At 48.0% G+C, this 24,552-nt stretch overlaps 2 protein-coding genes across 2 annotated transcripts; both read right to left on the bottom strand.

Moving 5' to 3' along the window:
- Positions 1-6,926: 6,926 nt before the first annotated feature.
- Positions 6,927-13,976, bottom strand: LOC306797021 (major facilitator superfamily domain-containing protein 6-A-like). The gene is made up of 7 exons (XM_079296179.1): positions 13,817-13,976; positions 11,367-13,182; positions 10,575-10,672; positions 9,086-9,247; positions 8,895-8,993; positions 8,511-8,803; positions 6,927-7,794 (listed from the first exon to the last, which is right to left on the bottom strand). Exons 2-7 carry the CDS (start codon positions 13,178-13,180, stop codon positions 7,687-7,689), a joined length of 2,574 nt encoding a protein of 857 aa, XP_079152305.1. The 5' UTR covers positions 13,181-13,182; positions 13,817-13,976; the 3' UTR covers positions 6,927-7,686.
- Positions 13,977-15,059: 1,083 nt separating this feature from the next.
- On the bottom strand, positions 15,060-16,190 carry LOC306797491 (uncharacterized protein; the record flags this gene model as incomplete). The annotated part of the gene is made up of 1 exon (XM_079296856.1): positions 15,060-16,190. The coding sequence occupies one exon, from the start codon at positions 16,188-16,190 to the stop codon at positions 15,060-15,062; it is 1,131 nt and encodes a 376-aa protein (XP_079152982.1).
- Between the last annotated feature and the right edge of the window lie 8,362 nt (positions 16,191-24,552).

The raw sequence follows: 24,552 nt of genomic DNA, 5'->3' as shown, positions 1-24,552 counted from the left end.
CAAGTACCAGTACGTCAAAGTACCAACACCACAGGGTATAAGTACACAAAGTATGAGCAGCAACAGTCCTCGTTTAGCTAAATGATATGTATTACAAGACTGGATTATAATTATTGATGTATTAAAGTGTTCATCGCTGTAATGTTGCAGCTAATTTTAAGTACTTATGTTGTAGTATAAAATGGAAATACTCAAGTACAAGTACCTCAAAATTGTACTTGAAAACAGTACTTAAGTTAATGTACTTAGGTACATTCCACCACTGACAATTAGTTGATCCAACGCAAGTGAACTATTATTCTGATAATCTCTACAGCATTCAAGTCAATAATAAAGCAAAGAACGCTTATTTTCTGGTTTAATATAGTTGTAAAATAAATATATTTAGGTTTTGGACTGTTGGTCCTGCAGAACGAGACATTTAAAAAACAAGAAAACGGATCATCTGAACATCTGCAATGACAAAACAAAGCAATTCAAAACATCAAAAAAATGAATTCAATTTGGCGCAGAGAAAACACAACGTTTGTAAATGATTTGCACTCTTTCTGCTGTGCATCACTTGAATGTGTTGCGGTGTGAGAAGGCGACGCGCTGGCCCTTTAAGCCCTGTGGCTCCCTGCTGACAGGCCGTGGGCTGACGTGGAGGGGATTTGCCCGGTTTCTTTTTTGGCCACGTACGGGCCTCAGCGACCCTCGCCGCCCTCACCCCGAGAGTGCTGCTGACGTGTGACATGTCTGCTATCTCCGGCGGAGGCAGACGACCACACAGTCAGAGAGAAACCAGCGTGACGACATCCACCTTGAGCTCATCTGAAGGTGTGATTAATCTGTTAAGTGCATTAATTGTTGCAGAAAGGTCAGATCCGACTGACATGAACACGAAAGGGGAGTAAAACAAAAAGTCCCTCGCAGGAGAGGAGAAGAAGAGCCGGTAGAAATGATGAAACAATGCGAGCTCAGGGTGTGAGCAAAGTTGAGGCAGGCTTTGAAGTGAAGCCACACATTTTGCATGATTATTGCTGTTAAGTTTTTGATCTCGAGCCAGCAGGCACGAAAAACAACAGCAGCTTGGGATTAGTCTCCCCCCCACTCACACGCCTACCTTGCCAGCATAAGTCCCTGACTCAATTAGAAAAAAACCTCTGCAACTTAGGGCTCCTCACGCACAAATACCCACAGCGGCCTGCCCACGTCTCTGCAGCACATCGCAACCAGCATCTCCTGGAATCACAGGGTACAATGAGTGCACGGGGATTCGGCTCGGTGACATTAATACACACACTGATAAGACAACAGGGCCGAACACACAGAGGAAATTAAGACTTATCTGCCTTTAATTAAATATCGCACATCATCCGTGGAGGTTTCTGCCTGCGCTTCAGTCTTGACGGGACAAAAAAATCAAAAACCAAACAAGGAATTGAACCGTCAACCCAGAATTAATCTGAGTCATAACTTCCACAGACATTCGGTGAGGTCACTGCTTCCCGGTCACGTCGGCGAACTAGGAAGCGAAGCGGAGCCGCTGACTGGAAATGTGCTCCAGGTAAAATAAACTCTGGAGTAAAATGCAAATGTCGTGACGGCGATCAGCGAGTTTAATCTGCACTCTGGACAACGGCGTCGTTTAAATGACTAAAATGTAAATGTTGGGTGTGGCCCAGCAGCTCCCTGTAAAGCTGGTCCTATCAGAAGTCACACTGGACCAAAGCGTCAGATACGAGCATCTAAAATACACATTTAAAAGTCCTTTTCCCCGGAATCCTACAAATCAGATTTACCACCTGTGTCCTGTGTTCTCTGTCTTTTTGCTCTGCTTTGGTCTCCACCAGCAACTCTTTAGCTGCTAAATGCTGCACTATGTTCACCAGCTCACTGTAAGTAGGTAGTGAACAGTGGAAACAGCTGCCTGCTTCTGCTGGATACACGAAATCCTTAAAAAGATCCAAAAACAGATTTAATTCCAAGAAGACTTTAATCTGGAACAAAAACGGATTCTTACGATCGCTTTCTTTTTCTCGTTTCTGCCACTTCGTAATTAATCCAATAAAAGCTTGATTGAAGTGCGATTAAATTCAAGGTGTAAATCTCTGTGTTACTGTGTGACTTCCACTGACATCTCATTGGTTGAGAGTGTGGCCCCGCCTCCAGCAGGAAGTAGATGACAACACGAGGGCTCTGCACTCTCCTACAGCGACTTTAAAAGTTTGCCGGGGTGTCGGCTGAAAGCTTTCAGATGTAAAGTGCAGCTCTGCTGTTGTGTTGGCCCCGCAGGCTGCGGGGGCCGGAGGAGGGCCCAGGCGGGGCCCGACGGGGCCGGCCTGCTGGGCTGCTGGGCTACCGGCCGCCCACGGAGAGGCCTGGCTGGGTGGGCGTCATCTATGGAGCAATTGATCCCAGCCAGGACACAAAGTCTCCCTGTTGTCCTGCTCCACCAGCAGCAGACCTCAAAAAGTCACTGCAACATATACCGTTGTACTACTACTACGACGAGTACACTGTTTAAAAATACTCAACAGTACTGCTGCCTCTTTACCAGTCAGCTTATAGGATCAGATGCGCTGGGATACTTACTACTTTGATACTTTACCGACAATTTGCTGATAAAAGGTCTGGACTACTCCAATATAATTCAGAGAAGAGCTCAAGACATGAACCTATGAAAGAGGTCAGAGATCTGAAAATACAAGGTGTACTACTCACATTAGAAGTTCCATGAAGTCGTGAGACAACTGTGGAAGCTGTGAGGAGAAGACGTTGTGCTAGTACATGACTTTCTCCGGTGTTTCTGCTGCTGCTGTGGGTTCAGTGTGGAGGTGTTTGCCAGAGAGGGTCAAGGGTCACGCTCACTTCATCACCACGGCGGAGCGGCGGAGCGGTTTGTAGGTTTGCTGTTGACTTTTAGGCATTGAGGGAGTTTCGGGTCTGAAACTCTTTTCATATCGTCTGCAAAGATGCATGGTCAGAAATGAGATGTTGTCTTTTTGTAGGTTTACAGGTACACCAGGAATCAGAAACTATTCATCGTGTCCGGATCTGAGGAGGTGTTCTGATCCCACTGAAAGGATTAAGAAGTTAATATTCCTACTTATATATACATCCATACAACTCAGGTGTCAAGAAATGGACTTTGAATTCTCCAAAATACTTGAAGTCACGAAATAGAAGTCAGACTACGATCATCAAAACTACAAATATATGATGTTGAAGTGAACCCAGACTCATCCTTCATCAACATAATGTACTAAACCTCTACATTCATATGAAATCTTAGGAACAATCTTACTTTTGTCACAGATGCAGTCTGACAGCAGCATCTGTTGGAGTCCGCAGATGTTGATGCATCTGTGAGAAAGAGATTTTATTGTAATTAGTCCGGTTAGTGACACTTCACTCTGCATCTCACGGTAATTATCCTCATAATCCATCATTAACCACATCATAGACCTCCACTGCTGCTGGCAGCCTCTCATTGATCTTTAATGATTAATAACGCAGGTCCATTATATAACAAGCGCGCTGCCTGCGCTCTCTGATCTACATCGTGAGGGTATAACTGAATAAATGATTGTTTACATTCTCCCTCTCATCTCTTCCTGATCAGCTGACGGTATTCGATATGAAATAACCTCCCATCCCGCTGACGCTGCTCTTTTCTCCAAAATCACATTTGTCTGGTGAGACGGCGAAAAGGCAAACATTTTTGGAAAGCGCCACCCATTGTGACTGGTGGATGAAAAATGTTAATTTTCCTCTCTTGATAATGATGCGTGTCGTTTCCAAATGTGATTACACAAGCAGAATGGTGTGTAACACGCTTGTAATGTGCTTAAGATGTTTTAAAATACATTAGCATGCCTGCACACTGTGAAACATAAAAGACCCCGAAGGAAACCTCGAAGGTTTTTCTTCTTTAGATTAAAACTACAGCGGGACCGGGACGGTTCCCTGAGGAACCCCAGGATTAAGGATTTACAGTTAAATCTGGTCATTTGCGACATTTAACAGCTGTTTCTCTTTTTATTTGTTACATTTCTTTAGGAATGCGTGCCGATCTCATATAAATCCACTCATTTTCATGTTTTGCAATAATAAACACCAACATGTCTGAGCAACTGACTGATCAGGAGCTCAGAGACCTGGATCACCTGGTTCAGCAAATAATAAATAAAAACCTCAAAGTGGATCCTCCGTTTGGTCCAGAGAAACATCCGTCATCCCGACCCGCCTCCTGCATTGAAACAAACATCAGTTCATCAAATAAGGATTTAAATGTGTCCCGTACGTGGACAGGTGGCACGGCAGCGAGGCTGCATGAACACAGCCGGTGGGCTGATGTTAGAGCGACCATGACAGCTGTCTGCTCCTATAAGTCTTAGTCTGCTGCACACGGTTCACACTGCAGCGCTGCTGTGAAACCGAACAGCTAACGGGGCTAAAGGCAGCGATCAATAGAGGCTTCGTGCGTTCATCATGGTCTATCTATATACAACAAACTGACTCTTTTTCAGTCAGTAAAAACAGAAAATCAGCAAAAAACTGAACGATAAATACATATTTCCATTATCATTTAAGTTAGCGGGGCTTTAAATCAATATTTCATCAATAAATGTCACAAAATATGAAGAGAAATGTTCATAATGACGTCTTTAAATGCTTGTTTTACCAAACAAAATATTTTACAACAATGAAATGAATAAACTGTTAGCACGTCAACTAGCCGGCTAGAAACAAAGCAAGCTATAGACAATCAGTTAGCATTAGCCGCTAACTAATAATAATAATATGACTACAAAGGCATAAGAGTTGTTTCATAGCCGAGGCAGACCACCTATACGCTCACTAATCATTTACTGTTTGAATATTAACCACGAGGCAAAGAATACTGAACAAATATCACTCATGCAAAAGCAGGTTATTGACCCCGACACTGATTTCGGAGATAATCTGTGGAGCACGAACACAAGCACCACATCTAACATGTGTCACTAACGTGCAGCGCTTGTTGTTCATATAAATCAGCATATGTGTTTTTAAAATAGGCACAGATCTCTGGATCCAGAACAAAGAGAGCAAGAGGGAGGCGGCCATGTGAGGATGAGTCTGCAGCATCCTGCCAATAACGTGACTCTGCTGTCTGACTCAGACCTGACTCAGGTGGTCCTGCAGGAGGTCTGACCCGGCTCGTCTGTGGAGGACTCATCTTCGACCCGCTCAGTTACACCTCACAGTTCAGTCATCCAGCTCGCCTGAAGCAGCTTCAGTGGTTTCACTAGAAACACAGGGAGGCGCCGCACCGCCACAACAAGCTCTGATTCACCAAGTTCAAACAGCTTTCAGTCTTTATATCTAGAAAGTGCGACTGTGTTAATGACTTGATTTGTCTCCAAATTCACACAAATGACTGATTTCTGCGCCAGAATTCTATTTGTGAGTTTTGGAAACCTCCATCGAGACAATTGCTGAAGACGCTGGTTCCCAACATAGGGGTCAGGGCCCATTCAAGGGTCCCCGAGATAAATCTGAGGGGTCACAAGATGATGAAAGGGATGAAGAATGAAATAAATTCTTATTTTCTTTTCTTTCTTGAACTTTGATCTATTTTCTTCTTATGAAAAGAAAGCCTCTGAAACTATAAACACACAACCAAGAAAACAAAAGTTAATTCTTGAGGATGTTTAAGAGGTGTAACGTTTAGGAATTATAAGGTTACAAGCTTCATATATTGAGTTGTTACACCCTTTGGTTTCTCCACGTCACCGCTCAGTGCTCTGGAGGTGCGTCTGTGTGATGTGAACGTCTTGTTTTGGCCACAGTGACCTCTGACCTCTCCGGGGAGGAGCCGTCATCACCTCCATTCAGATCCGGCCTCCTCGGGGCGTCTGGCTCTCCTCTGCATCGAGGAAAAAGAAGATATAAATAGCTTCAGGTTGTATCCGGGCAGCGAGCGATTAGAACAACAGTCATGCTTCTTATGATGGTTATTAGGGAGAGTTTACACAATGGGCTCTGGGGAGACCACGTCTGGGTCATGTTCTGAGAAAGGAGCATCAGATTTGAACCCTCAGGTGTGTTGCTGCTTTGGGTCAAAGAGAAAGAAAAGCACACGAGAGGAAAGAAGAAGAACAGGGTGCTGAGGAGCTCAGAGGATTTAAAGACAAATGCCTTTTGGATGTTGTGTAAAAATCGAAATCAAAGAACAATTATTGACATCTTCCACCTCAGATGAGAAAGACAGTACACCCCGGGTGTCTTCTGAATTAAAAATGTGCAGCAGCTTTTGGTGGTGACTCCTCCGGATAAAACACTCCGCTGTTCATCATGAAGCAGACAAAGCAGCAGCTGAGGGGCTGCAGGAACCTCCACGGGTCTGACAGGACGAGCGCGCCAACACGGTTTGATCATTTCTTTTCTACATGTATAAATATATATTTACGACAGCTCAGTCTACTTTTTGAGGAAGCCTGTTACTGTCCTCCCACACACACCCATCAGTAGCAGGCGCACCACGACCTCGATAACCCTCCACACACACCGAGGCTGCTTCAGCCCCGAGACGCCAGAAACACAGCAAACCTCCCGACACGCTACTGCCATCAAGTGGCTCATTCACAAGCGGCCTGCAGCGCTTAAGCTCCGACTGTACTTACTGTAAGTACTGTCACGTTCTACTCCACAGCACTGATTGTGTTCTGAGTAAAAACACTTGTTTATATGATCTATTACAGTGTAAATACTAATATAACTTAAATAAGATGAGGAATGCTAAGTGCTCAGCTAAATGTAGATGAAGCTCCTTCTAAACGTCTGTGGTCCTCACAAGGCCAGTAAAACACACACAGCCATTCAACTCAATCTGGAGTGTTTGTGCGACAAACATTTAATAATGTTTTTCATTAAGTGACACCGATGGAGTTTGTTAGGGGAAAAAACAAAAACGCCCTTTAATTGTTTCATTTACAGAAGACACCAGCAGCCGTTCTTCGTCTCGCTGCGTTTTCTTTGGCGTGGAAGTAGAAAACAGACGGCGTGTCGGCGGTCGGCAGCTTCAACAGAAGACACTGGAAGACCCTCAGTAGGAAGCACAGAAACATCTCATAATATTCATCAGTTCGTGATGAATACAGGCTAAAAAGAGGCACTTCTTCAGTAAACGACATCCTGCAGATGTGAAAGTGATGAAATCTGAAAGAAAAGGAGTCACACAGTCTTCTGAAGCTGGAAACAAACTCAACATCCATTCATCAAAGATCTTTAAATACTTCTGAAAGTATTTCAACGGTTCCCAAAAACAAAAAGGCCACAGAAGGTTTCCTGCTGAGCAGTGAGGAAAGCGGCTCAGTGATAAATACATGCAGAGGACGTGAGAGGGGTTACGGTATTTACCGTAGAGATATTAATAAATGCACTTTAATGTGTCTATTTAGTGTTCTTTTAAATGCTTCTAAATCTCCATTTAGTCAGATTTCATCCCGTTTTTAAGTAAACATTCGACCCAAACTCCCCTCTGGTCTCAGAACCGTCAGTCTCTCTTATGGGCGTGTGGCGCTGCAGACGGACTGTAGGGCTGAACACACGTGTCCAGGTGAATGTTGTCTCAGAGCTTAAAGCTGTGAATGAACGCCGTGTGTCCGGCCGGCTTCTCCTCTGTGTGAGTTCGGGTGCGTTTGCTCTCGGTCCTTGTTAAGAGTCCGTGTTTGGTTGCGTGGGTGTTTCTGTGCCGCCATCGCTCGGGTTTCTGTGCGACGTCGCCACCGCCTCGTCCTCGTCCGACGCCTGATCATTTGGTGCCTGGCAACGAGAGGAACACAACAGCTGACTGGAGGAACACGTCTTTGAGGTGGTTCAGGGGAAAGAGCCAGCAGGACGTCACATCAATGCTAACGTGCTAGCCTCAGGGTGCTAACTGGATAAACAGCCAAACCTTCCTTCATGTCTAACCTCACCTGCTGCACGAATCTGTCTTCAGCCTCCAAACATGGCCGCCGGCAGTGACATCACCCGGGGGGGGGGCTCGCAAACATGCATGAACACGCCCACACACCCAAATAGATGAGTCACTACACACACACACACACACACACACACACACACACACACACACACGATAGCTTTCCATCTACCTTTGTACACAAATCTCACCTGTCTTCAGGGTGTGAGTGAGTGAGTGAGTGTGAGTGTGAGTGTGTGTGTGTGTGTGTGTGTGTGTGTGCAGCCGGTTAGAGGAGGAAGTGTCAGAGAGTTCAGGTTAATGACAAAGTAACAAAGATTAAAGCATGAAATCAATCATTTCAACTAAAAACATCAGCAGATTAATACTTAATGCACTTCACTTGTACCGGAGTATGATGAAAGTGTAGCAGTCGTACTTTTACTTCAGTAAAGGACTTGAATACTTCATCCATCTATCTATCTCATCTAATCTGGTAAAACGGACCGTATCGCTGCTGCTCTTACTCTTTTAACGCCCTGAACACGCTGTTCGTTGTGTTTGTGCTGTTGTTCACCTGCAGCGAGTGAGTCTCAGACTGCGGAGCTCCTTTCTTCTTCTCGTTCATCATCTCTATGATCTGGACGATGGCGAAGGCGATGGTGACCCAGGGGGCTCCGGAGAGCATCCAGGCCGGCCGGTTGGCGTCCTCCTGGTCCTCCTGGTGTTTGGTCTTCTTGACGGGGAACGCGGAGGCCTTGCGAGCCGGCCCGAGGCTCTCGGCGGCGAACCGGTTCTGCATCAGGTGGATGGTGGCGATGGGAACCGGGCTGTAGGGAACCGGGATGTTCTCCGCCAGCATTTTGTCCTCTGAGAGAAGACGAGAGGAAAACCAGCGTTCTGTTAGAACAGATTTAACTCGTAGAGGAACCAGAGAACGTGTAAACTAAAAGCGGCCCACCTTTCCCCTCAGCCTCTCCGGTCAGATACTGGATCAGGGCGAAGATGAGGAGGATGATCAGGGAGGCCATGCCGATTCCTCTGAAGGCCTCTGCAGCACCTGCAAAGCAAAGAGGAGGACTCTTTGACTCCATCTTCAGCCAGTATGAAGCTTCACTAGAACTCGGTACTCGAGCCTCCGTCGGATCGTACCGAAGTAGTTGACGAACACTCCTCCCACTATGGCTCCACAGCCGCGGCCCAGGCCCAGGTGGAGGCCCTGCAGGATGCCCTGCGCCGACGTCCTCAGGGCCGGCGGCACCGCCGCACTCAGGAAGGAGATGCAGGCTGCCCAAACCGAGGCGTGCGTCACACCTGGAGGACACACGGGGACAGACATGGGACACAGCTGGAGGAGGAAGACGTCCGAAACCACTCGGAACATTCACACTCTGTGGATCTTTGTGAACCGGTTCTATAGACCTGTGGGAAGCTGTACGTGTGTACCCGGCAGCTGGCGTGCTAAATGTATTGTTTCTCTTTTAGTTCTCTGAGGGAACAGCTGAGAGGCTCCACACTCGAGTGTTAAAAATCTCACTTCATTTATCAGGTCACTGCGACTGTGATGAACATACGCAACGTGAAATACCATTCAACAGAGGTACGATTGTTAACGCATCATAAGCACGGCTTTGTTTAAAAAGCACAGCACTGCCATGACAATCTGTGATATATAGATATATATCTATATATAAATAAAAGTCTTCAAACTGCATTTAAAACAGTTTTTTGTCTTAGACGCCACAAACGTACCGATTTTAAAGCGCTTTAGTGTCCTTACAGTAGTTCAGATGTACTTTGTGTGTGTATTTGGATCATTGCAGTGACTCCACATCCATGTAAAAGACATTGCATATTAAGTTTTAAACTTTTTAATTGTTTTGCTGCTCGAACTAGAAGCTCGAGTATCAAACTGGTTTTCACTTGTTTATTCTGGAGGCGTCGGCGTTTTCTCAGGAAGGTAATCTAACAAAACACACACAGACGCTTCACGAGTTACATTTACTTTCATCTCATGATTTCTTCTTTGGTTTTAAGAAATCACATCGTTTTCCTGATGTTTCAGCATCAGCGTTTGTGCCTCTTTCGTTGGATTCTTATGTGTAAAATAAACTCCTAAAACTTTACAGGTGTCATAGTTTCCTGTTACGCCCTTTAAAGGAGCTGTGATTTCACAGAAAGGTTGCTGGAAACGTTGGCCTAATTTGGTGCCAATTTGTTACACTTATCATAGTACAACAGTGTATTATTGGAGGCTTTTTCACTAAATGTTCTTTGTCTTATTTGGGGGATAATCACACCTTCAGTTTTGAAACTACAGTTCCGATGACGCTTTTTAAGCCGATATCTACATTATTTTTCAAATTAAAAGCATGCTGAATTAAACATTAGCAGTGTATGTGTGTGATGTATAGACACAACCATCACTGGATTATTTTGACGCTGAATAAACCTTAAAAACGTGCTGATTCTGCAGTAATAAGGAGGGCTTCCTGAGGTGTTGGAGGTCGGTTCAGGTCAAGTATGGAGCTGAGAGGAAGCCTGATGTTGATGTTGACATTAAAATGTCGGCCTGATAGGCGTCCTGTCCTGCCACTTCCTGTGGTGTCCGCGGGGTCCTAGCTCCCGCCGCCTCCCTTACCTTGAAGGATCTCCACGGGCAGCACGCTCCAGGCGTTCTGCAGGTACGAGATGTAGAGGTAGCGAGTCGTGTTGCAGGCCAGGCCGATGTACAGAACCCTGAGCGGGACAAGAAGGAGGACGAGGTGTCAATATACAACGTTATGATACCGACAGTCAAGTCTTTAAAGTAGAGCTGGATGAGTGCACGTCTGCAACTAATAATACTGCGTTTGTCTGATGTTCTCGTGACATTTCCTTCATTGAAAGTGCGTCTTTGCTCTCAACAGAATAAACAGATCACACCCTGAAAAGAGCAGCAGAGAGGATCAGCTCCGTGTGTGCTGAGCACACACACACATTCAGGTTCAAAGCTAAACCTCTACATCCTATTTAGAGACGAGAGCGTTGGGTTTCTGCTCCGAATCAGACGTTCCAGGAGAAAGTGTGTCACATCCTGTGACGAGCGAACAACACAACGCGTGAGATGAAGCTGCTGAAAGAAAACTGAAAGTGTATCTGCTGTTGACTCAGAAGCGAGTCCCGAGGCAACAGTTGCAGGTGCAGATCTGCAGCGGAAACCTAACACCACGCTCTCAAATGTCCCCCCCGCCCGCGGGCATCAATGGCTGCTTTGTCTCAAAGATTCACCTCAGGACGGAGTTAGAAGCACAAGATGTTCTGATCTACTGTCCAATGTGTGTCCAATTCTCTCTATTTGACAGACTGAATAAATAATGGTGAGAACAACAAATGAATGAATGAAAGAGTCTGCAGGTTATATACAGTGTGGCCTCCCAGGTGAGAGTCTTACCGGATGTGTCCGACCAGCTCGATGAACTTGTGGCTGGTGAAGTAGGCGCCGAGCTCGGCGACGTGGCTCAGGACGGAGCAGACCCCGAACAGCGTGGTGGTCCCCTTCAGGTCCTCCAGGTGCCAGTACAGGAAGGTGAAGACGAAGCCGTAGCCGAAGCCCATGAACCAGGCGACGAAGAGCACGGAGCCGTAGCGCACGCTGCACAGGAGCTTCAGCAGGTCGCTGTAGTGGAACTCCGCTTCAGGGCCGGTGGGACTGTGGTCCGACGAGGTGGACTCGTGTAGCGCTCTCGGGGCTCCAGCTTCCCCTGAAAGCTCCCGGTGGAAGTCGCCACCTTTATCAAAGTGAAACTGAGTGGCGACGATGAACGCCACGCTCATCAGCACGCCGAAGGCAATGAAGGCAATCTGGTAGTTGGGGAGATTGAGGTCCTTGCAGCCGATGCCGCTGATCACCACCTTGGTGTACGTGTGGTCGCTCCAGATGCCCACCAGCAGCATGGCCATACCCCAGCCCAGAGAGCCCCACATCCTCTGCAGGCCGTAGCGGTCGCGGGCCTTCCCGAGGTTCTGCAGGGTGACGGTGTCCACGATGGTGAGGGTGGGGGCGGTGAAGAACTCGCCCACGATGACGACGAGCAGGATGAGCAGGAAGATGCTCTCCACCTGGTCCTTGTTGTAGATGGTCTGGTACTCATTGGCTTCGGTTGGAGCTGGGGGGATTTTGGTGGTGATGAGGGTGGTGTTCGGCGGGGGGAGGGTGGTGTTTGGTACTGGGAGGGTGGTGTTCGGCATAGGCTGTGTGGTGTTCGGCGGGGGGAGGGTGGTATTCGGCAGGAGGAGGGTGGTGTTCGGCAGGAGGAGGGTGGTGTTCGGCAGGAGGAGGGTGGTGTTCGGCAGGAGGAGGGTGGTGTTCGGCAGGAGGAGGGTGGTGTTCGGCAGGAGGAGGGTGGTGTTCGGCAGGAGGAGGGTGGTGTTCGGCAGGAGGAGGGTGGTGTTCGGCAGGAGGAGGGTGGTGTTCGGCAGGAGGAGGGTGGTGTTCGGCAGGAGGAGGGTGGTGTTCGGCAGGAGGAGGGTGGTGTTCGGCAGGAGGAGGGTGGTGTTCGGTGTGAGCTGGGTGGTGTTACCCAGTGGTGAGGTGGCGTTGGTGTCTGTGCTCCGCTCGTGCCTGTGGTGCACGCTTAAATAAGAGTCCAGGAGTTTAGGAATCCAGTCGAGGTCGAGGAAGCTCCGGCGTCTCCTGGTGTGGTTGGTCTGCTGCGTGAAGTTGTCGTGCTGCAGAGTCGTCGTCATCACGGGCGCCTCCGTCGTCGCAGCATCTTTCGGCACACATATCGTCTCAGCCGGCTTCACGAAGCCGATGCCGCAGTTGAAGACCAACCAGCACAGAACGGAAAACAGCAGCACGACCTTCCCCTTCCTGTAGCGGTCCGCCACCACCCCCCAGAAGGGGGCGCTGCAGAACTCGATGAAGTAGCGGATGCCGACGAGCAGCCCGCTGCGGCTGGCCGACATGCCGAGCTGCTTGTAGTACACGGCCAGCAGAGGGTGCAGCGAGCCGTAGGCGGCGTAGAAGAAGAAGTAGAAGACTTTGGAGATGAGGAGGCGGGTGTTGATGCGGAGGCACATCCTCTCGCAGAAGTCTATCGAGTCGACCTGCAGGGCCGTCGGCTGCTCGGGCGGCGTGTCCGAGGCGGGCGGCGGCGTCGCAGAACCCTTCGACTGCGCGTCGAACGGCTCGGCCAACGCGTACTTCATCTTCTCCTCCTCCTCCTCGTCGTCCGACAGGATGGCAACCTTGTCGTCTGCCATATCTGGAAGATAAGGAAATGAGGGCGAGAGCGGCACCAACGTAACCAAATGATGCTGAATCTATTGTGTCTGCTCTGCGAGACCGAAATGATGCACGATAAGGGCGTCCTGTAAATATATGGCATTAATCAAACAGCTCTAAACACTGCTGACACAGTCATTAAATTGATTGTTTTGGGTGGTAACACAAATGAAGAGCGTGATCATTCTGGTTGTGATTAAGGGACACACAGGAGTTACATCAGCTCATCTTATTATAACATTACATATCGTTGTACTGGTTGAACCCTACGTTCTGTGAAACCTTTATTTAATTCGTGAAAACCACATAAAGGGGACATTTCACTACTACAAGAGTTATTTGTACCTTCTTAAATACAACTACACAGCTCTGGAGTCAGAATACTCCTCTAAAGTAAACATCACGACGTCAGGTTTGGTGGACCTTTAACGACCGCTGCAGGTCCCCGGACCACCGTTTGAACACCGTCTGCCCGTCACCGCCTGTCACTGAGGATCCTATACGGAAGTGACTGTTATCTCAAACAAAGCCGGCTCATTTAAGCCGAAATATAACCCAAAATTCACCACATTTGAATTGAGAAAGTGACGCAAATGATCCAAAATGATCCTCACCTGCTCAGGTCACTGCGCAGTTTCTGTTGAATATCCCTCTTCTTTGTCGGACATGTTTCACTTAAAACACGTCATAAATAAGGCTTTCATTTAGCGGACAATGTTTTCAATAACCGCAACGCGTTGGTTTTATTTTACTGTTGAATGAAAGTGTTTCTCCGGCTCCGCTTTCTTTGTGTTGTGAACAGCAGCAGCTCGTCAAACCGGAGCTCCCACCTGTCCAACCATCAAGTCCGCCATGATGGATGTTACTGCTTCCGGAAAACGCTTTCACAATAAAACGCATTGTTTATGGAAGATTATTTTAACCCAAAACTGGATGCTGGAATCGTAACTTATTATTGTTTTATATATTTGTTGCCCAAGCGCACTTTATGTCAGATTCCATGTGTTGATATAATTCGGAATTATTTATTTTGTTTCCGGAGACAATATTGTGCTTTTATTTTAGTTAATATCCGGTCACCTATTTGCTAAATTTCGTCACCATAACACAGCAGAGCGACTCCACCTAATCTTTCCATTGAAGGGGAAACTTCCCATTAATCACAATGAAAACATTCCAACAATTCAGTTTAAAATGACTCTGTAGAACTCTTACTGTCAAACAACAGAGAATAATGTAAAAAATAAGACCTTGAACTCACCACAATGGGTCGGTAGATGTCCCTACAGGGACATTATAGGGACATTATAGCAACTTACCAATATTTATATATATTATGTCATAATGTTGTTTTCAATGCATTACACCTGTTTTACCTGCAGGGGGCGCTGTAGACTTCCATGTCACATTGAAACTGTTGATGTGAACGTTAAATAATATGTTTTAGTCAATAAAATATCACAACATGCAATTTAATGTTTTCTAAACTTCACATCGGGAACATTGAAAACACACTGTGATTGTACCACATCCACTCATGTAAAGAAGAGGAAATAAACCCTTTTTATTAATATACCTGTTGATGAATAAAGTTCATATTATGCAACTATAGTTTTAGGATAATCTCCTCGACAGCATTGGTTTTTTGTGGGTGTGAAGCAGATGGAAGATCCGACAAAATGAACCGCAGAATCTGAAATCTCTTCTCAGACCAGCAGATGTTTTTGTGGGATTTAAGCAACGATGTGGAAACAGAAATATTGCCCAAAAGTCAAAATGCTGTAGTTTAATATCGTCTTACTGTGAGAATAAAGAGCCTAAAAAGACTTAATGGTGATATATTTGAGAAGGAAAGACTCAGTAGTCCGACTCATCTGAAACCTCTCCCTGCTGCGTCCAGTGCTTCCTCCTCTTCTCCTTCTTCCTCTTCCTCTCGCCCGTCAGCATGGCGGCCAGCAGGGTTATCACCACCGCGAGGGAGATGATGAGCACGGTGACGGTCTCGGCGACGCACAGCTCCGTGTCCACGTCTATCAGCCGGTAGTCCCTGAGGACCGCCGGCTCCTCGCAGGTCAGGTTGTAGTAGTCGTCCAGGAAGAGCCTCTGGATGCTCCGCAGCTTCCAGAAAACTCTCTGCAGGTCGCAGTCGCACTGCCACGGGTTGTCCTCCAGCAGGATGTGGGTGCTGTAGGTGTGGATGCTGAGGAACGTCTTGAAGTAGATGGTGGACATCTGGTTGTTGGCCAGGTCGAGCAGCGTCATGCTGGTGAGCGGCTTGAAGACGGCCACCCCGATGTCGCCGATCTGGTTCCCGGCCAGGTTGAGGAGCTCCAGGGAGCGCAGCATGGAGAAGATGCCGCTCCGCAGAGACCTCAGCTGGTTGCCCTGCAGGTGGAGCTGCCGCAGGCTGCTCATGGAGGAGAACGACCTCACCTGGATGGTGCGGATGCTGTTGCTGCTCAGGTTCAACCTCTGGAGGCCGTCCAGGTGCAGGAAGCTGCGGCTGTCCAGGCCCGTGAGGCGGTTGTGGGCGAGCTGCAGCTCGCGCAGCAAGGCCAAGCCGACGGAGAAACCTTCAGAGAGCGTGGAGATCCGGTTCCAGTTCAGGTCCAGCTTCTGCAGGAACTCCATCTGCGAGAAGCCGCCGTTCTCCACCACGCTGATGTTGTTGTTCTGCAGCAGCAGGAATCTCAGCTTGCGGTTTTTGTCGAAGGAGCGCTCGGGGATGACGGAGATGCGGTTGTCGGACAGGTCCAGGAGCTCGGTGTTGGGGGGGACTCTGCCGGGCATCTGGGTGAAGTGCGCCCGAGAGCAGATGGTGAACTTCAGATCTCCCCGGCAGTCGCAGCCACGCTTGCACCAGCTGCTGTGAGACCTGGAGGACGCCTCCGTCACCACCAGCAGGAGGAAGAGCAGCGCCTTCATGGCCTCAAAGCTGTCTAAAAACAACACAGAGAGGCGGTCCAACACCAAATCACTGTAGTTCATCACCGGATTCAATGGAGAAAAGGTGCATCAAAATGAATAGAATTACTCGCTGGATCTGCTGTTAGTTGACCGACTTCTGCCCAAACAACGAAGACTCCACATCACAACAAGCATCGACTATGCAGACAATCATGAATACATGTCAGAGTTTCTAATTGGTTTCAAGAAGGTGCAGAATTAGTTTCAAGCTGAAGGAACATGACGGTCCTGTAGAACATATATATACCTTTATATACCTTTGGGAAGTTTGCAATGCTCCTTCTTTTAAAAGAGAATCCGGTTATCATTGAGGAACAGATCCTCCTCTCGGTTTCAGGTGGTTTCTTACCAGCTGCTCCGGTTTGGTGCTCTGACGGTCGTCAACGCGTAACCGGCGCCAGGTGGAAACTGGACATGAGGGCGCGAGGGAGGGCAGGTGGTCACGGGCCGCAGAACCCGACCAGCGAAACCACAAAGAGACACAGTGATGGAAAGAGACACGGGGACACGGGGAGGAGGGACAGCTCGTCAATTATTCACCAGTCAGCGTCGGGAGGGGGGGGGGGGGGGAGCGTTAGGAGGGAGGGCGTTAGGAGGGAGGCGGTTAGGAGGGAGGCGGTTAGGAGGGAGGGTGTTAGGAGGGAGGCGGTTAGGAGGGAGGGCGTTAGGAGGGAGGCGGTTAGGAGGGAGGGTGTTAGGAGGGAGGCGGTTAGGAGGGAGGCGGTTAGGAGGGAGGGCGTTAGGAGGGAGGCGGTTAGGAGGGAGGGCGTTAGGAGGGAGGCGGTTAGGAGGGAGGCGGTTAGGAGGGAGGCGGTTAGGAGGGAGGGCGTTAGGAGGGAGGCGGTTAGGAGGGAGGGTGTTAGGAGGGAGGCGGTTAGGAGGGAGGGCGTTAGGAGGGAGGCGGTTAGGAGGGAGGGCGTTAGGAGGGAGGCGGTTAGGAGGGAGGCGGTTAGGAGGGAGGGTGTTAGGAGGGAGGCGGTTAGGAGGGAGGGCGTTAGGAGGGAGGCGGTTAGGAGGGAGGGTGTTAGGAGGGAGGCGGTTAGGAGTGAGGGCGTTAGGAGGGAGGCGGTTAGGAGGGAGGGTGTTAGGAGGGAGGCGGTTAGGAGGGAGGGCGTTAAGAGGGAGGCGGTTAGGAGGGAGGGTGTTAGGAGGGAGGCGGTTAGGAGGGAGGCGGTTAGGAGGGAGGGCGTTAGGAGGGAGGCGGTTAGGAGGGAGGGCGTTAGGAGGGAGGCGGTTAGGAGGGAGGCGGTTAGGAGGGAGGCGGTTAGGAGGGAGGGTGTTAGGAGGGAGGCGGTTAGGAGGGAGGGCGTTAGGAGGGAGGCGGTTAGGAGGGAGGGTGTTAGGAGGGAGGCGGTTAGGAGGGAGGGTGTTAGGAGGGAGGCGGTTAGGAGGGAGGGCGTTAGGAGGGAGGCGGTTAGGAGGGAGGGTGTTAGGAGGGAGGCGGTTAGGAGGGAGGGTGTTAGGAGGGAGGCGGTTAGGAGGGAGGCGGTTAGGAGGGAGGGCGTTAGGAGGGAGGCGGTTAGGAGGGAGGGCGTTAGGAGGGAGGCGGTTAGGAGGGAGGGCGTTAGGAGGGAGGCGGTTAGGAGGGAGGGTGTTAGGAGGGAGGCGGTTAGGAGGGAGGGCGTTAGGAGGGAGGCGGTTAGGAGGGAGGGCGTTAGGAGGGAGGCGGTTAGGAGGGAGGCGGTTAGGAGGGAGGGTGTTAGGAGGGAGGCGGTTAGGAGGGAGGGCGTTAGGAGGGAGGCGGTTAGGAGGGAGGGTGTTAGGAGGGAGGCGGTTAGGAGGGAGGCGGTTAGGAGTGAGGGCGTTAGGAGGGAGGCGGTTAGGAGGGAGGGTGTTAGGAGGGAGGCGGTTAGGAGGGAGGGCGTTAAGAGGGAGGCGGTTAGGAGGGAGGGTGTTAGGAGGGAGGCGGTTAGGAGGGAGGCGGTTAGGAGGGAGGGCGTTAGGAGGGAGGCGGTTAGGAGGGAGGGCGTTAGGAGGGAGGCGGTTAGGAGGGAGGCGGTTAGGAGGGAGGCGGTTAGGAGGGAGGGTGTTAGGAGGGAGGCGGTTAGGAGGGAGGGCGTTAGGAGGGAGGCGGTTAGGAGGGAGGGTGTTAGGAGGGAGGCGGTTAGGAGGGAGGGTGTTAGGAGGGAGGCGGTTAGGAGGGAGGGCGTTAGGAGGGAGGCGGTTAGGAGGGAGGGTGTTAGGAGGGAGGCGGTTAGGAGGGAGGGTGTTAGGAGGGAGGCGGTTAGGAGGGAGGCGGTTAGGAGGGAGGGCGTTAGGAGGGAGGCGGTTAGGAGGGAGGGCGTTAGGAGGGAGGCGGTTAGGAGGGAGGCGGTTAGGAGGGAGGCGGTTAGGAGGGAGGCGGTTAGGAGGGAGGGTGTTAGGAGGGAGGCGGTTAGGAGGGAGGGCGTTAGGAGGGAGGCGGTTAGGAGGGAGGGTGTTAGGAGGGAGGCGGTTAGGAGGGAGGATGTTAGGAGGGAGGCGGTTAGGAGGGAGGCGGTTAGGAGGGAGGGTGTTAGGACGGAGGCGGTTAGGAGGGAGGCGGTTAGGAGGGAGGCGGTTAGGAGGGAGGATGTTAGGAGGGAGGCGGTTAGGAGGGAGGGCGTCAGGAGGAGAGCTTTAAGAGATTGAAGACAAACTGGGCCACGAGCTGGGAATTAGAAGGTCTGGACGGATTTGATTGCAGGCGGAATAGTTTATTTATGGATCTGTACACATTTAATCACACCTTTTCACCCCCTAATATTCTGTTGATTTAGAATGATTCATAAACTCTATCTACATTATTTTATTGTATTTAGGTTGTAAACATGTAATTAAATGACGTTTTTATCATGATTTACCATTTCTGAGACTTGCCACTGTTTCATTTGTTTTTTTAACAATATTCATAATTTTATAGATTGATCATTTCATTGTGATGGAATAATTGTTTTTTATATTGAACTGTGTATATTTTTCATTTATAAATATATTTTTATCCCAAAACAAGATTTGAGTTTCTATTTAAACAGAAGAACAGTTGGAGAAAGGTGAATTGTAGTCTAGTAAACTTCAGCTCCTCCATCTGACAACAGGTCACAGGTCACAGGTCACAGGTCACAGGCGGCTCTTTTGGGTGTGATTTTCGAGGGATTTCGTGGATTAAAGACGACAAATCAGCAGCTAAAAGAAAGAAACATGAGAAACCCGAGAGCACCGAGCGATTAAAAGGTGTTTATTCTGTGACGCTGAAGCTCGTCAGCGACAGATGTTTGATTCTCATCTGCAGGATGAAGCGGGGCGCATCGGACTGATGAAGATCAGCGGACCTGTTGGTCGCAGAGGGACAGATTACACTAATACGCTCAAATCCTCCATCCATTCAGGGATCACAGCGTGAATACATCTCCCCAAAACCTGAACTGTGTTCAAGACATTAGTTTAGTTGCTTTACATACAAATTCAGATCATTTACTTCAGTCAAAGTACTTCTACCAGGATGTAAAAACACAACATTACAAGTAGAATATAAAGTAGATTCCTGAGGAAGGAATAATCTCCCATCAGAGGGTGTTTTGATGTCTGTTTGTGAACTACAGATGTTTGTGTGTGTGTGTGTGTGTGTACTCAGTATACGTAGATTCAGTCTGTGGTAGTTTCCTGAGCCCGGCAGTATCAGCAGGATTACAGTGAGACATGAAGTCCATGAAATGAAGACGCTGATCGGTAATCCCTGCAGACGACAGGGATTACCTCCACGTTCTGCTGCGGAACATTTAAACCTTCATCTCACGTTTCTTTGTGTCTTGTTTTCAATTTACGGGCTGAACAATCTAACATCGGGCTTCAACTGACGATTGTAGACTTCATCGATTGTTTTCTACATTCACTGATTAATTGTTGTGTCAGTTAAGTGTCAGAAAATAGTGAAAAATCCCAAAATGACCAAAACCCGAAGATATGAATTGTGCACAAGAGAGAAAAGGTTGAGGTGATGGAATCAACTACTTCTTTCACTTCTAATGAACACCATCATATCTTAATCCATTATGAGAAGTGACAGTGTGTCTCACCTGTGAGCAGGTGAGGTCATTGTGATGTCATCAGTCGGACTCGTGCGTGCAGTATTCAGAGCGGCCAGCAGGGGGCGGAGCCGGTCTGTCTGAAACCAGAGGAGTGTGAGAGTAGTACTCGTAGTAGAAGTAATGACACATACAGTGCTAACTGTATAAGCAGAGAAAATAATAGTTGTAGCAGCAGTAGTGAAAGTACTCGTATCAGGAGTAGTAGTACCTAAATATATGATATTAAAATGAATAAAGTTATTGAAATATGAAAGCACAACAACTTCCTCCTTGATATTAGCTAGTGTACCTTCTAGTATTATTTATTTTGTGTGTATTTTACTTATTTATGTATTTATATATATCATATTTAGTCATATCAAGTAGTAATGCTGGTAGTAGTAGTAGTAGTAGTAGTAGTAGTAGTGCAGGTAAAAGTAGGAGTAGCGGTTTTATGGGTGGTATTACTAAAGGTGTGGAAGCCATGGTACGCACAGTGGTGGTGGAAGTACTAGTAGTACTTTAGTAATATACACACACACACACACACACACACACTCACTCCTTGTTAGAACCTGATGACAGGTCCCGCCCTTCAGCTGTCAATCATCCCGCTCTCCGTCCCTCACACCTCTGACCAACAAAGAAAATTCAAATGTATTTACCAAACCTCTTCTGACATGAAGCTGAGCAGTGAACTTGTGTGTGTGTGTGTGCGCGTGTGTGGGTGTAAACTTGTGCAGCATGTGTGTGTGTGTTTGATTGAGCTTGAACACACACACACACACACACACACACACACACACACACACACACACACAGTCTCAGTGGTCTCTGGTTGTCAGTGTGGATCCATCAGACCAACAGGAGGGAGGCCGTGACCTCGAAACCAACTCCACTCTCCTCCTGTCCCTCTCCTCCACTTTTCATCCTCTTTTCTCTTCTTCCTCCTCCTCCTCCTCTTCATCATCATCATCCCATTCTTTCCTTTTTCTTTTTATCCTTTTCTTTTGTCATCTCTTCCTCTCGTCTGTTGTTTATCCTCTTGTGTTCCTTCAGTATCTAGGTCGAGATAGTGTTTCAGCTCTCTAGTGTGGACGACTGACACACACACACACACACACACACACACACACACACACACACACACACACACACACACACAGCTCAGTGTGTGATCGCCCCTTGAGATGTCAGAGCTTTTAGGTCAGGCAGATCTGTGAGCTTAAAAAAAAGAGAAAAACGGCAGCAGGACGCCGAAAAATACTCTGAATGATACAAAAGCATCTAAAATCTACACAACAGACGTAATGAACACATATAATTACATAATAATAATAGTAATCTGCTTATGTTCACGAACAAGAGAGCTTTAAATCTAAGATGGTTTTCCTCAAACCAGGTTAAATACTTTCTGAAAGTTAAAATCAACATAAAATTGAAAGTAATTTGTTTTTTTTAAGCGTTTGCATTTAATTCTGCTGTTGATTCTACAATTAATCTTCAGCGTCAAGAGACTCTGGCAATAAAATAGATATAATATAAAACCTAATATTATAATCTGCCACTGATGCCGCATTTTCGAGGATCGTTCTTTTCGTTTTCCACCCAAAAATTCCCGGAATTTTTTTAATTTGCAGATCGATTTGAACAGATTTTTATCCGGCTGAAAGTAAAACTTGAGTTTACAGAACACAACGTCCATCTTTGTGAAATAAATAAACATAAAGTGAAACTTAACGTCTTCTTCAGAGGGGAGCAGTTGTGTGTTTCAGCTTCTGGCTTCAATATTTGACGCCCGCTCCACCCGCCTCATCTGCCGGGGTCAACAAAACAAACGCACTGATCCAACCTGTTTTGGCATATTGACATGGAGGACGAGGTAAAGGCAGCCGTGTCACCCACACACACACACACACACACACACACACACAGGTGGATGGTGTGTTGACGGCTGGGGGTCACAGGTCAAACCGTGCGGGTGAAGGTGCTCAGTGAAGCGACACACGGAGAGAAAACGAACAAACGTTTTGCTGTCAAACTAAATCACAGGAGAAAGTAAACAGTCTGCAGCTGTTCACACGTTATGAACTCACCTATAATGTGTGATTTAACATTCCTGCTATTTGTGTGCTCATTACCTCCGCATGTAACAGAGCTCTTCGTGTGCAGACTTCTTAAACACCGTCTTCTTATTCAACACTTCATTTCTGAGTGGGACGACTCAGATCTGGGTTACAGTGTGTGTGTGTGTGTGTGTGTGTGTGTGTGTGTGTGTGTGTGTGTGTGTGTGTGTGTCCTGCCTGTTGACACCGGCCATTCGCTGTTTGACCCTTCATGGCAGCGTACGCCGCGCTCCGCTCCGCCATCTGGATGTTTCTGAGTCACTCAGAGGAGATGCATGAGAGAAAATGATTATTTTTCCTCTCATTTGAATCTCTGCTTTCCTTGTTTTGACTTTATTTCTTCATGTTCTGTCGTCCGTGAATCGGTCGATATGAGGTGCGTTGGTTATCGTTGCCTTTCTCCCTGAGGAGGAGTGTGTTTTACCTTCTTAGCAGGAAGTGGTGGAGCTGTCGGTCGGGCGGAGGTAATGCTCACTGACAGCCCGGCGGGTGGAGACGGGGAGAGATCGCTGCTTCCTGCTGCAGCTCTGCATGAGGACGAATAAAAGCTCTCATGAAATGAACAGGAACAGACTGAGACAGAAAGATTCAGGTCGTGAAAGCAGGTCAGCATCAGAAACAGCAGAGCGTCCATCAGCAGAAGGTCTGAGTGTCACAGGTCATATCCTCCCGATGGAGGTGTTAAATATCGGACGGTAGCAGAAACAGAAGCAGTACGGTCCGGACTTCAAACATGCAGGTAAAGAAAACAGAGCTTTAACCTCCACAGTGACAATCAGAGAACAACCGGCGTTTACCTGACAGGTGAGCTCTCCAAGCCTCTGGTGGGATTATGAGGCAAAATATCATCTTTGATTGGACTTGTTTGTGTTATTGCTTGATTTTGACATTTACATCCATGCATTGGCGAGACGTTTTGTGAATATATTGTGTGTTTAATGTGCAATGAAGCAGAGCGCACTCGTAAGTAAACGTGCTACAGTGTGTAAATACGTTTTGAGAAAAAATGAATCTTTTGTCTTTTTTAAAATGAATACAGGAACAGTGAACATCTTTTGTTGCAGAAGAAACAACATCCCGACATGATGAACACCAGCAGAGTCCAAACAGCCCTCAGAGCTCTTCAACAGAGCAGGAAGGCCCCGTGCTGCTCTGTGATTGGCTGCGGGCTAAAGTGGGACACAACATGTCGCCCGGATGATTGGTCACGTCACAAGCGGGCAAAGTTAACCGGCTGGAGACTGCGGGAGAAGAGAAACTCTCATAAATGATTCATGAAAGATGTCAGCGTTGGGCACTCGGGAGAGGCAGCCTGTGTGTGTGTGCAGCTGAAATATGTCGTTTAAAACACCTTCACGGTCAGGCTTTGATCTGGCACGACTTCACACATCTGCTGGTGCAAAAAGCATAAGAAGGGGGGGGGGGGGGGGGCAATGCTGTGTGTGTGTGTGTGTGTGTGTGTTGTCGGTTCAGTGACAGCAGCTAAAAGCTTCCTCAGGTTATCGATGGCGTGCATCACTTCACTCTGAGGTCCCATGATGCAGCTCACCTCATTGTTTCTATAAACATCAAGAGATATATTTCTTATTCTTGTTATTTGTGGTATTAAATTGAATTCTTCCTCACGTTGTTCTCGTTAACAGTCTACTTGTTTATTTACTCATTTTAATGTGGAGAAGTTACATATTATACCTTTAATATTGACAGTATTAGAGTGCGTTAGCGTCTGTCAGTCAAATATTAAAGGTACATGAACATCCGTCTCTCTGGTTTCTGATCAGAGTTCTTTCTTACCGAACCGTCCTGTCACAGTCTGGCTGGCTACAGCTGACTGTGGGGAGAACAGGTGAGCAGCTCAGGGGATGTGAGGCGGAGGAGGCGGAGCTACACTGACACCCGGTGGACAGGTGAGGAAGGTCAGCTTCTGAAAAGACAGGAGACAGGTGAGCACAATCACGCAGAGAGAGGCCGCTCGGTGCGATTGCACAAAATCCTTTATTTCCAGGATCCAAGAGCACATTTTGAACACACTGCTTCAAGACAAACTGCTTTTTAAAAAGAGTTGTTGACATACAACTACAACCGTCAGTGATAAAAGTAGCAAAATAAAGTCTGTGTGCTTTAAAATAAGAACATAACCACGAGAAAATAACAGCTTACGGAGAGTTGGGTTCCAAAGTTTGACAAAATGACACAATGAAAATGTATAAAAGGCTTTTAAACGTCATCTGG

Source organism: Melanostigma gelatinosum (genome assembly GCF_949748355.1).
Source record: "Melanostigma gelatinosum genome assembly, chromosome: 24".
In the NCBI taxonomy this organism is placed as follows: domain Eukaryota; kingdom Metazoa; phylum Chordata; class Actinopteri; order Perciformes; family Zoarcidae; genus Melanostigma; species Melanostigma gelatinosum.
This window is presented reverse-complemented; position numbering and strand designations above follow the sequence as displayed.